General features: G+C 44.4%; 1 protein-coding gene across 5 annotated transcripts in view; it reads left to right on the forward strand.

The window, feature by feature from the left end:
• Positions 1-7,593: 7,593 nt before the first annotated feature.
• LOC142767517 (japanin-like-RA1) overlaps positions 7,594-12,991 on the forward strand; it is a 227,720-nt gene continuing 222,322 nt past the window's right edge. For all 5 annotated transcript variants that reach the window (XM_075869323.1, XM_075869324.1, XM_075869328.1 and 2 more), the window contains exon 1: positions 7,594-7,742. In XM_075869323.1, the coding sequence (XP_075725438.1) occupies positions 7,685-7,742 (58 nt within the window). In that variant the 5' untranslated portion in view covers positions 7,594-7,684. The remainder of the gene's footprint in view (positions 7,743-12,991) is intronic.

Here is a 12,991-nt window from a genome sequence, read left to right on the forward strand (position 1 = left end):
AAGCATCTCCCGTACCTAATAACTTCCATTTATTTTGGTGAAACACCATACAGGTGCTGAAATACCGGCCTAGTAGACTCGTTCGTTATGCTCCTGTGTTTTGTACTGCTCGTGAGCCATACCTTTGAACTATCGGAGAAACAGCTGCCGAATTCTCGTACGAGGTCGTATAGCTGTTGACGTTGAGTCTATCGGTGGTTAGGATTTGCGTATATTGTGTCGAAAATGTCAGATGATGCTTTTACATTCGTGGACGTCCTTTCAAGACTCAATATTTCTGTGGCTTCACAGAACTCCTGAAGTAAGACTATGGCTGTCCCCTGCCTCATGTGCTGTAATTTGTTTTTCGAAATTTGTCAGGAAAATATTTGGGCACACATTTCGCAGCTGGACAATCCCTCGTGCCACACATACTCCTTTTTCAAAAAAAACATCCATGTTGCTCTCCACCACCGCTTCGTAGTCACTAAAAGCATAATTCTTCACGAGAAGCATTACACTGATACATGGCAGTACAATGCCATCATCATCAACGACGCGCAATGAAGGGGTAGATCACGTGTCTGCTCGTGCTACCTTTATAGCTTTCTCCGTCGAAAATGACACGCTCGACGTCTGAAAATCGATGATCGCACCATTAGCTTGTAGGAAATCCATTCCCAGTACGACTTCCCTCGAACACACGGGCAAGACGACAAAGTCGCCGACATAGAAGAAGTCCCATATTCCAACTCTTGCGGTACATCTGCCGAGAGGCGTTATAAGGTGTCTGAGGTTGAGCGCATTCAGGAAGGGACAGAGTTAGATGCGCTATACCTCAGATACTACGGATAACCAACAAGCCCAAGTGCAACATTAGTCGACTACAGTTCTAGTTTTAAGGTGACCACCTGCGCTACGTATTTGACATGCACTCCATTCAGTCAGAACGTACCTGAGTCGCCTCGCTAAGTTGCAACGTATCATTCAGTAATCTGCACCAGTATCGTTTAAGCGTTGCTCTCTATTCTGTGAATTACCAACGGCAAGTCTGAAGTTATTTTTTTGGCTACCGTGCTTCTTTACCTGTAAATTGTGATCGTCTTCGTCACGCTGGTAATTCAATGGAGGATTTTCATATTCGAGATTAGCAGCGGCCTCGTCGCCACAGGTCCCGGGTTTGGGATAGGCGAACGATGGCTATGTGGCCTTGGGAAGTGACTTCGGCTGGGTGAACAGTGGCGCATGAGAGTGGTGAGTGCGGTTGATGACGACGAGGTAGGTCAAAGTTCTGGCACGAACATAAGTACTTTTCGATTTCGAATGGTCTCTCACCATTTTGTGGACACGGTGTGTTGATGGCGAATCCCCTAAGACCAGCTTGATTGTATCGGCAATAGCGGTAGAAGGGACCAGCCTCTCCGAAGTGGAACCACAAGGGCCTACGCATAGCGTCTCGTCATACATCGCTCTTTCTTGGAGTTGCCGCTGTCGCATGAGGTACACTGCGTGCTGCTTCTACAATATGAGGTGGACTGCATGTTGTCTGCGCGCAAGTAGTCAGCGTCGCTATCGGCAAGCAGTGCAGAGCAGATCACCTGAGCACTTCAGAATACGTTACCGCACATCGTGTCGCCGGCACATCATTGCGTGGCTCCAGCATGACCTGCCGTCTTGGTCAACTTCAGTGAAAGACAGCTCTCCCGCATACTACCGCATAACTGACCGAACGAGCTCCCGCAAAATGCCAAGATTTTCAACAACGCCTGCTGAGTAGACTTCTGCTGACGTACTGTCGGGCTCTCTGCTGCAGCTTCGTTTCTATAGTTGTTGCTTCTGACCGAAAGTCAGCAACAGATCGAGGCGGATTTTGAACGAGTCACCCGAGCAGCTCTTGCTTTACGCCATACATGGGGTAACACACCTTCTTGTTTTCCTTCGTGCCGATATCAGCTCGCTTGCAAAGACAAAACATGTCTTAATGTAAGACGGAGTACTGTACGCAAATGGTAAAAAGATATTCACAGCAGCTGAGACTGAGTTATACCAAAAATAAGCACACCCTTAACAGGCTCCCGTACTGGCTACACCTAACTAACTTATAAACTTTTTGAAAAGAGTTTTTATAATTTTCTTTCAAAAATATGGCAGTCTGTAACGACGAAAAACTTTTATTCAAGTTGCTCTAGAAAAAGTTCGTGAAACAAATTTCTTAGGCTTAGTCATAGATAAACATCTGACGTGGCGCAGTCATGTGCGTGATGTACCAATGAAGATTTTTAAAAATTTTACTGATAATTTATAAGCTACAATATTTATTTCAACATGCATGAATTGTGATCCTTTAACGTAGTTTTGTTCAATCGCATGTGCCATATTGTATTTCAGTCTAAAGTTTTGCATATCCAACAACATTATGGCCGATTCAAGTACCTCAAAATATCGCTTTGCAGATCATTTGTTCTCTATAGCTTACTAAATCATTAACATTTGCTTCATCATCATCATCACTATCATCAGCCTGACTACATTCACTGCAGGACAAATGTATCTCCCATGTTCCGTCAGTTAAGTCGGTCCTGTGCTTGCTGCTGCCAATTTATACCCACAAACTTCTTAATCTCATCTGCCCACCTAACCTTCTGTCTCCCCCTAACCCTCTTGTATTTTCTGAGAAACCAGTTAGTTACCCTAATCACCAGCGATTGTCCTGTCTACACGCTACATGCCCGGCCCATGTCTAATTCCGCTTCTTAATTTCAACTATTATAACATTAACCCCCATTTTTTCCCTAATCCACTCTGCTCTCTTCTTGTCTCCTAATGTTACAGCTATCATTGTTCTTTCCGTTGCTCACTGCATCCTCAATTTAAGCTGAATCCTCTTTGTAAGCCTCCAGGTTTCTGCTCCGTAGCTAAGTACCGTCAAGATACAGCTGTTATATACCTTCCTCTTGCGGGATAGTGGCAATCTACCTGTTATTTTGAGAGTGCTTGCAAAATTTGCTCCACTCCATTCTTATTCTCCTAGTTACTTCAATCCCGTGGTTCGGCTCCGCGGTTATTACCTGTCCTAAGTATACGTAGTCTTTTAGAACTTGAAGTGCACCTATTGCCTATTTCGAAGCGCTGCTTTCTTCCAAAGTTGTTGTACGTTACTTTTGTTTTCTGCAGAATATTTCAAGACCCACCTTTCTGCTCTCCTTGCCTAACTTCTTAATAATGTGTTGCAATTCGTCCCCTGAGTTACTCAGCAATGCAATGTCATTGGCGAAGCGCAGGTTACTAAGGTGCTTTCCATTAACCCTTATTCCCAACCGTTCCCATTCTAGGCCTCTGAAAACCTCCTGTAAGCACGCGGTAAATAGCATTGGCGAGATTGTATCCCCCTGCCTTCCATCCTTCTGGGTTGGTTTTCTGTTGTTTTGTTTATGAAACACTAAGGTAGCAGTTGATCCCCTGTATATTTTTTCCAGGATGTTTATATATGCTTCATCGACGCCTTGATTCCGCAGTGTCTGCATGACTGTTGATGTTTCGACAGAATAAAACGCCTTTGCGTAATCAATTAAGGCTATGTGTAGTGGTAGGCTGCATTCTGAGCATTTCTCCATTGCTTGATTGATAGTATGAATGTGGTCGATCGTTGAGTAGCCTGTTCTAAATCCTGCTTGTTCCTTTCGTTGATTGAATTCTAATGCTTTCGCAACTCTGTTAGCAATCACTTTTGTAAATAGCTTGTATGCTACAGAGAGCAAGCTGATCGGTCTGTAATTCTTCAAGTCATTGTCCTCTTTTTCCTTATGTACTAGGTTGATGTCAACATTCTTCCAAGACTCTGGTACTCTTTCCGTCAGGAGACACCTCGTAAACAGGGTAGCTAGTTTTTCTAACACAATCTGTCCTCCATCTTTCAGCAGATCCTATGTTACCTGATCCTCACCAGCAGCTTTGGCCTTTTGCATGCTCTCCAAGGCTTTTCTGACTTCTATCATTACTGGTGGGGCGTCATCTGAGATACTGCTAGTTCTCTTAGTATTAAGGTTGTGGTTGTCCGGGTCGCTGTACAGATGACTGTAAACCTCCTCCGCTATTTTAACTAACCTATCCATATTGGTAGTAATTTTACATTCAAGGTACCTTAGTGCATACATTCAATTTTTCCCTAACCCAAGTTTCTTCTCTGCTTTGACACTTCCTCCGTTTTTGAGATCGTGTTCTATTCTCTCCATGTTATTTTTTATTTTATTTTATTTATTTATTCAATACTGCCAGCCACCCTTTGGCAGCCAGGGCAGGAGTGGTACAGTGCAGAGTTTAAACACAAAGTTTACACGCGACCAGTAACACGGTACGCGGTACACAGGGAAGCAATAATACAGTAAGCTTACAGATTGTCACGACACACAAGCGCACGCAATCAGTAACACGGCCCACGATTTGCAAAGCAGCAGTAATTCTCGTTCAAATAGCTACATGAATATACAATAAAACCGGCAATGCTAGTCTAATGCAAGCACACACAAAGTACACTACGCGCATTGACCTGGAAGCGTGAAAAAAAAAACAAAAAAAACATACAGTGTGCGTTGTGGCATGGTAGCAAGATAACACGTGAAATATGTTAGTTCAATAGGACAGGGGAACAAGACCAGCACTTCCAATCATACACAATTTTGAATAGCCGTTGAAAAAGCATTTTGATTAGTTAAGTTAGTAACGTCGCGTGGCAAAGTGTTCCATTCTGCTATCGTTCTCGGGAAAAAGGATAGACGGTAAGCGTTTGTTCTCGTGAAAGGCATTAGGATTGTTTTGTTGTGCTTGTTCCGGGTGGGGCGTGACATGTTGAATTCAAGATAAGTATTGAAGTCTAGCTTTGAATAACCATTGACTATACTGTGTAATATTTTAAGTCGATGTAATTTACGGCGGGACTCTAGTGTTGGTAGGTCAGAACGCCTGCGCAGTTCTGTCATGGATACACGCCTGCTGTATGCGTTGTGAATAAATCGCAGCACTTTCTTTTGTACCCGTTCGAGCATCACTGAATCCGTCTTCGTGTGTGGGTCCCAAACAACGTCTGCATATTCGAGCAAGGGGCGGACCAGCGTAGTGTACGCAACGGTCTTCGTTCTGCTTGTACAGTGCTGAAGTCGGTGTCTTAGAAGCCAAAGTCTGCGCAGTGCTGATGATGTAATATTTTGTATGTGTTTGTTCCAGGTGAGGTTTGATGTCATGGTTACACCCAAATATTTGAACTCGTTAACAACCTCTAATTCAACATTGTTAATTTGATAAGCATATTGAAATGGAAACTTTTTGTGCGTTATTGTCATTTGGCGGCACTTTGTTGTGTTGAGGCTCATGTTCCAATCGGCACACCAATTACTCTCAGCTGTTAAGTATTTGTTGAGAACTTTCTGGTCATTTACCGATTCAATAGGGAGATAAACAACGCAGTCATCGGCAAAGAAACGGAAACGCACCGGACAGTCGAACTGTAAATCGTTTAAATAGATAATTAAAAGCAACGGACCTAAGACGGAGCCCTGTGGGACTCCAGAAACAACCGATGACAAGTGAGAGGCAGAGTCACCTATCTGAACGTACTGATACCGGCTTGATAAGTAGGAGTCCAACCACTGAGTTATTTTCTCATTTTTGACCAAGTTTCGAATTTTTAACATCAGGTTGCTATGGGGTACTCGATCGAAAGCTTTTTCGAAATCCAAGAATATAGCGTCAATTTGCCCCCCCCCCCCCCTTATCTAAAACTTTTGAGATGTCGTTGGTCGTGTGTATTAGTTGTGTAACCGTGGAAAATCCACGCCGAAAACCATGTTGATTGCTCGTAAAAAACATGTTGCTCTCAAGATACGTTACTAGGTGTTTAAATATAAAGTGCTCCAAAACTTTACCGGCTGTACACAAAAGGGATATGGGGCGGTAGTTTTTTACAGAAAGTTTGTCGCCGGATTTATGCACCGGAGTAACTTTTGCAGTTTTCCAATCGTCTGGAACCACACCACTTTGTAGACTTGGTTATGCCTTCTTACATCGGATACCTTACGCTTAATAATCAACTTCGAAATGTCTGACAGTTCTATTTTGTCTGTTGTACTTGGGACTTTCGTGCTTTGACGCTTCTTCATGAGATTCTTCGTTTCCTAGGAAAGCTTGCCAGTGTCCTGTCTAAATACTCTGCCTCCAACTTCCACTGCACACTCTGTAATAATGCTCGTCAGATTATCATTCATTGTATCTACGCTAAGATTGGTTTCCTCAATAAGAGCCGAGTACCTGTTCTGAAGCGAGACTCTGAATGTCAGTACTATCCCTCTCAGTGCTAGCTCATTGATTGGCTTCTTCTGTATCAGTTTCTGTCGTTCCTTCTTCAAGTCTAGGCGAATTCGAGACCGTACCATTCTATGGTCACTGCATCGTACCTTGCCAACCACTTCCACATCCTGTATGATGCTTGGGTGTGCACTTATTATGAAGTCTTTTTCGTTCTTATTTTCCTGATTAGGGCTCGTCCATGTCCACTTACGGTTTTTTCGTTTTCGGTAGAAGTAGTTTAAAATCCGTAAACTATGACGTTCTGCAAATTCTACTAGCAGCTTTTCTCTTGAATTTCAAGTACCGATGTCATAATCTGCTACTGCCTTGTGTCTAGCCTGTTTTTTTCCTACCTTTGCAATAAAGTCTCCCTTCAGTATAGTATACTGTGTATTTACCTTACTCATTGCCGATTCCACGTCTTCATAGAAGCTTTCAACTGAAGCGTCATCATGGCTGGCTGTAGGCGCGTAAGCCTGTATCATCTTCATCTTCTATATCTTATTGAGTTTAATTACGATACCTACCAAGCTTTCAATAATGCTATAGTATTGCTCTACGTTGCCAGCTATGTTCCTGTGTATTAGGAACCCCAAGTTTTCTTACCGCCTAATAAATATTCTACCGCTGCATTATGCCAGTCTTTTCCGCATTTGTATTTTCACGTAAACATTTCTAAGAAATATTAAACACAGTCCGTCAGTTCAATTGCATCAACACGTAATGCATTGTGCAAAACGTTCTTCTTCGTTAACGCTGTTAGCAATTTCGCGTGCACGCACAAACTATGGGGCATTTTCTTTTATAAATACTGCAGCCAGTCATTGCAGTATTTTTCCTGGAAAGCTCCCTTTATATTTCATTCAACATTTTCCAATTCACTGCGCCAATACTTCCTGTGAAATCTCTGAAAAAACAACCTTGTTTTTTGTGTTTTATCTACCACTCAGTGGTTTCTTGTTTTTCTTTTGCTTTTATGATATGTTTTTGCCCTATGCCAAGTTTTCCTTTAATAAATGTATAAATAGTTCTTTTGTTGTGCGTACGTGTACGTTTAAAATATTTCACTGTGATTTTTTTATATTTTTTACATATTCACTCTCACACCCTTGTACAGAAATATAAATGAAACTTTTCTCATAGGTGCCCCTTCCGCACCTCATGCTGAGTTGTGTAGTCCCAACTGTATGAATATTACCAACCGTACTCTATTTTTGGTACAAATTATAAACTGATTCGTTATTGTCTTGCTGTAGCAACATTGACGTACTTGGCTGGAAGATAATGCGTCTATAAAAAGTGCGATCCAGTCCAACGACTCACTTGGATACATGTACACGCATCAGCGCAAGCTGACAGAAAAGAAATGAGGCTATACCTCTTTCATGCACTGTTCGCATGTATCTTCATGTTTGCCATATGCGGTAAGTGCTATATGCATTATTACTACGACATGTTATAAACTAGACTTTTCATGCACGTGTTCTATAACTGCAGCAAAATAACAGAATAATATGGACTACCAAGCTTCCGGTCATTAAAAGGTTATGTAGAGCACGATTCAACTTTGCCTTCCAAAGCAAAGGTGATCTAAGAACGTGGCCCCATTCACATTGCTTTATCAGTCGATTACATGGCGTGGTTTCTCGGTGGACACCTAAAGTATCCTGAAAAAAGGTAACGTCTATAGGCCGAAAATTTGGCGTCTGAACTATAATATATCATCTGGCGCAAGTGATGTTGCAAATTGACCGCGACGCTATAGTTGTTTCTGAATCAACTAAGTACCCACTACGCGTCCATGAAGTAACACGCTAGCCTTGTGAGCTGCTGACTTTCGTGATGGTTTAGCTCTAGATTATGTTTAAGTATTTCTGAGCGTGCTGTAATGAATGGGCCTTCAAACGACTGACTTGCTGTAAACGATAAATTCATTGACACCTGGTGCGATTATAGGCTTTGGTGACGTAACATTATTTACGTTGACAAGACTTACTTTCCTTAAAAATAGCGTTTCAGAATATTGTTCAGTCAGGCATAAGATACAAGAATGTTTATTGAAACTAGCACTTAATTCGGCAGGCCAAAGCCTCCTACACGAAAATGGTGAGCTCGTTGACCCGGACGTGGGCTGTGTAAGCTCGTTTACGACGTCACCCTTTCCCTGCTCACGGCCTGTGACTTTAACGAAGATTGGCAACAGTGCGTGCCCGGATGCCTCCCCGCACCTCAGATTGTGTGCAGCGTGCGTGACGTGCGTTGGTCCGACGCGCCCGAGTCCCGCGGCAGTGAGCACTATGTCCTTGCTATTGAAGTCTGCACCTCTCTGTACAAGCCTCGCGCACACGTGGGATGTCATAATGTGTAGGACGTGTTTCTAGAACGTCGGCTGGACTCTGCTACCTCGAATATTGAGGAACGTTTGCTGTGGAAAAACCATTGGCGGGCGGACGTCGATCTGGTTGCCCTCTTGATTATTGCCAAGGCGGGCCATCCATCATTTGACTATCCCTTCGCCCACCTACGGGCTGCTCGCACGGGCCTCACCCACTGGTGGCATAAACAATGGTACACCCACATCTCGCGCCCTAGCATTGTGAATCTTGTGTGGAATTGAGCAACAAACCACTGGATTTGCCCATACAAAAGTAGAGGTAGTACGTCAAGAGCACGGAAATAATTACTCTCATCAGAGTTACTACTTAACTTGGTGAGAGAGTATTGCAGTGTGCCGTCGAACTTACTCTTTTCTTGAAAAGTTAGTGAAAGAAGCTTGAAGTCCTCTGCTTCGCTGGTGGGCTTTTAGTTCATACAACTCTTGCGCTGACGTGGCGTCACTGAAATCTCGTACTCTGTCCTAGGTTTACGCAGTACAAGCAATTGCCTCAATTTTACCGCCAATGACGAAATGGAATGTAGCTGTCTGGTAACCTTTCAGCTTTAAGCGAAGACGCTGGGAGGAAACTCGCAGTGATAATAAAATCATGGTTTTGTTAACCTGAAAGTTCAGTTCTAAAAACGCCAGTAGCAACACATTTGAAGCAAGGAAAAGCGGCAAGGTCTAACGTGTGGGCCGGAATTAGTTTATGGCACAGACATATTGCCACTAGAAAAGTGTACACGCTCAAGACAATTACAAAGTAGAAAGTGTTTACAAAGAAACGTTAGAAATATTTAGAATTGCCCCCTTCATATTTCTAGGCGAGTACTACAACACTAAGCCACGTCCCACCGTGCTTACTGCGCAGAAAAAACGCCAGGCCTGCGTGGTAGGCGCAGCACAGTCACAGCGAAAGCTAGAAGAGCGGCCTTTCAGAGCATTTTCACAGCACACATTAGGGTAACTACTGCAAGCACAGTTGATAGGTACCCACTAGGGCATTAATAATAAACATTTGGGTAGTAGGCCGGCATTCGCTATGCTGTTTTTTGACATTCTTCTGAGGAGTGTAGTATCCGCTAAACACTTGCAAGAGCTTTTGTGCCAATGGTTCATGCAGTGACTGACGAGGATGGGTAATTATGACTGAAGCGCGTATGCCCCACAGGTAATAGGGGAACACGAACAAGTTTTTGTAATGGGTTGGAGCATTAAACGACCCACTCGTTAGGCTATTCGCATTGTGCAACGACTGGTTGTTCTTTCGCTGTTTTAAACCGCTTTATAAGTCGCATTACAGCGATTACTTTCCGGTCATCAAGCCTGTGTGAGGCAAGTTTGACAACAAGTCTTAAGCACTGGTGTAGCTCAGCGGTAGCATACTGGGCTGGCACCCAGCGGACCCGGGTTCACGCCCCACTATGTCATTGGTCTTAGGTCATGCCTGCCTAAGGCAAGTTTGGCAACAAGTTACAAGCGCACGTGTAACTCAGTGGTAGAATATAAGGCCGCAGCCAGCGGACCCGGGTTCAAGCCCCACTGTGTCATTAGGACAAGATTTTCAAAGACGATATTTTTCCTCGGGGACCTTCGACGCAAAAACTTTAATCTGCCTGTCTGTCTGTACATTTGTCTGTTTGTCCACCGTAACCGTGAACTGGGTCCGCCGAAACAGCGCCAGCCGAAAGCCCGAACGGCCGACCCCATCCACAGCGCCCACAATGCTGCTCAAGAATAGCGTTCATACCTGTGCGATTGTCAATTAAAAAGCAATTATTGCGCATATCTCAGGTACCATAACAACGCGTATATATTCTGCATATTCTTATTTTACTAGAAAAGGCATGCATGAGTAATTCCAAGTACCGTAGCGCTCATCACGCTGCGCGGACCATGCAACGCTTGCACGAAGAAGCGAGTGTTTCCAATGCTTAGCTAACACGACACGGTGGTGGCACCAACCCACCGCCTTGCGTTCTACACTTTATAACCTCTGAAACGGGTGCGCACGCCCGTCTCACGCCCACGTGCTTTGGTTTCCAAATAAAACTGCCAGATGGCGCTCAAGTCTCAAGTTTGACGGGTGGGAGTTCAGTTCGCACTGGCACGGTGAATGGCCGTGTTTTTTGAGCGCTCCCGATCGACTGCGCAGATAAGTGGTTTTGCATGTTTTCAGCTTGCCTTTATAATTAATAATGCAGCAGTTGAAATCTTTGTAGCAATAATTACATTCTACGGCTTTTCCGGGGGTCAGTCACCAGGTATTTACTAGTTTTTTTGTGTGTGTGTGCGTTTGTTTCTTTGTGTTTTTTTTCTCCTGCCACCCCGTGGGGGTAGGTGCACGTACATAGAACGCGCAAATTTTCGTTGTAGAGCTTAGACTTTCTCGTAGGGCAAGGATTGTGTTTTGTAATTATTGAGTGAGACAAGTCTTAAGGACAATTGGTGTCATAACGACATGGTTAAAAAAGCTGTAGAGTGTTCAGGATGCAGGGTAAGTTTGAAAATGGACCCAAGTGCAGAAGCTAATGGAGAGGAGGCTGACGGAAAGTGTAGGCAATGTGAGGTCGAGAAAACACAGGAGAAAACGATGGCTGCCCAGAGTGAACAGCTGTAGAGAATCACCGAGCTGGAGACTGCGTTGGCAGCAGAGGAAGAAAAACGAGGGCAATGGGAGAAAGGATGAAGTCTGCCGAGGAAGCACTAGCCAAGCTGAACAAAGGAGCGGCCAATGTGAGAACAGTAGGGCACCGGCAACAAGACCGGCGGACAAAATAGAGCAAGCAAGTTTGGAAAAAACAGGTTCAGCCGGTTAAACTGTCGCAAGGCCAAGCTTCAGCGAAGTAGTGGTGGGGTTGGGAGGGGACAAAGCAGCCGGCACAACAGGTGCAAGTAACCCCCAGGTGCGGAACGCTCCAGCTGAAAAGTCACAGCATGTGATAATCGCCTGGGACTCGAATTCTAATCGATGCGCAGTAGCAATCAAAGAGAGGGTAAGAGGTGACAAGAGGGTTGCAGTAGGGACGTTCCCAGGACGCAATCTGGAAGCAGTCATGAGGCAAGCGAACGCAAAACTCAAAACTACCGCTGATAGACGAAACCTCGTGATAATTTCAGGCGGTTTAAATGATGTCCTAAATAAAGATACGGCTGGACTAGCGACCACACTGGCGAAAGGGGTCAATGACATGCGTGCCACAACTCCTCAGGTACAGGTAGTGATATGCACGATACCGGAAATACCAGTGCGTGACGACCACCTATAAAGAGCGGTTGTCAACGCAAACCAAGAGATATGGTGGGTGAGTCTAGATTAAGGCTTTGAGGTGGTAGAAATAAACAAAGAGGTGCATAGGTGGGGTGGTTTTCAACGAGACAGAATTCACTTCGATGGGTGGCTAGGTCACGAGGTGGGTTGGCGACTTGCAGGACGCCCAGTAGCTTTTGGGGGGGGGGGGGGGCACGCGGGCCCGTTGGGGTGCAGGATAGCTTGTAACGAGAAACCCAACCAGGGAGACTTTTTGACAGGTGTTATGGACACATACGATTTCAAAGTGGCACCAGTATCTAAAATAGGTAGAGTGTGGGGCAGAAATAGACGTAGCCACAAGCGCGGAACCAATTCAGACATAGCTTATATAAACATGGAGAGTGGCAGGAACAGGCTGAAGTGGGAAGATATCGAAGAACAGATCAGGGAGGATAGGCCGATGGTATACGGTTTGGTAGAAATACATCTTAGGGACATGGAACAACCTCCTAAATATCCGGACTACGCGTGGAAATATTTTAATAAAACAGAAAGCAGCAGAAAAGGAGTGGTATTGGGGCATTCATTCATAAAAGTACAGACTGGCAAAGCGTCAAGAAGGAGTGCAAGGAACATTTATGGCTAAACGAAAAAGTGGCAGGGCAAACTACACTCCTTGAATTGGTGTACTTGTGGACTGGAGCAATGACCAGAGAGGAAAACCAGGCAGTCGTAGAGTGCCTAACAAAGGATGTTGAGGAATTAGGAGGAGAGTGCGAGATAATTATACTAGGAGATATGAATGCGCGCATAGAAGATATAGATGGGTATACCAACCAAACAGGCCGAATGATCAAGGATATGTGTGAAAGGCATGATTTGATCATTTTCAACAGTACCGAGAAGTGTGAAGGGCAAATAACATGGGAGGTAGGAAGGCTGCAGTCGACGATAGATTACACATTGATCTCACGTATGATGTATGATAAGCTCAGGGTTATGCACATTGGTGAAGGTGGCTCCAGAAGTCGCGGTAGTGACCA

The sequence above is a fragment of the Rhipicephalus microplus genome, chromosome 7 (genome assembly GCF_043290135.1).
Source record: "Rhipicephalus microplus isolate Deutch F79 chromosome 7, USDA_Rmic, whole genome shotgun sequence".
Classification (NCBI taxonomy): Eukaryota; Metazoa; Arthropoda; class Arachnida; order Ixodida; family Ixodidae; genus Rhipicephalus; species Rhipicephalus microplus.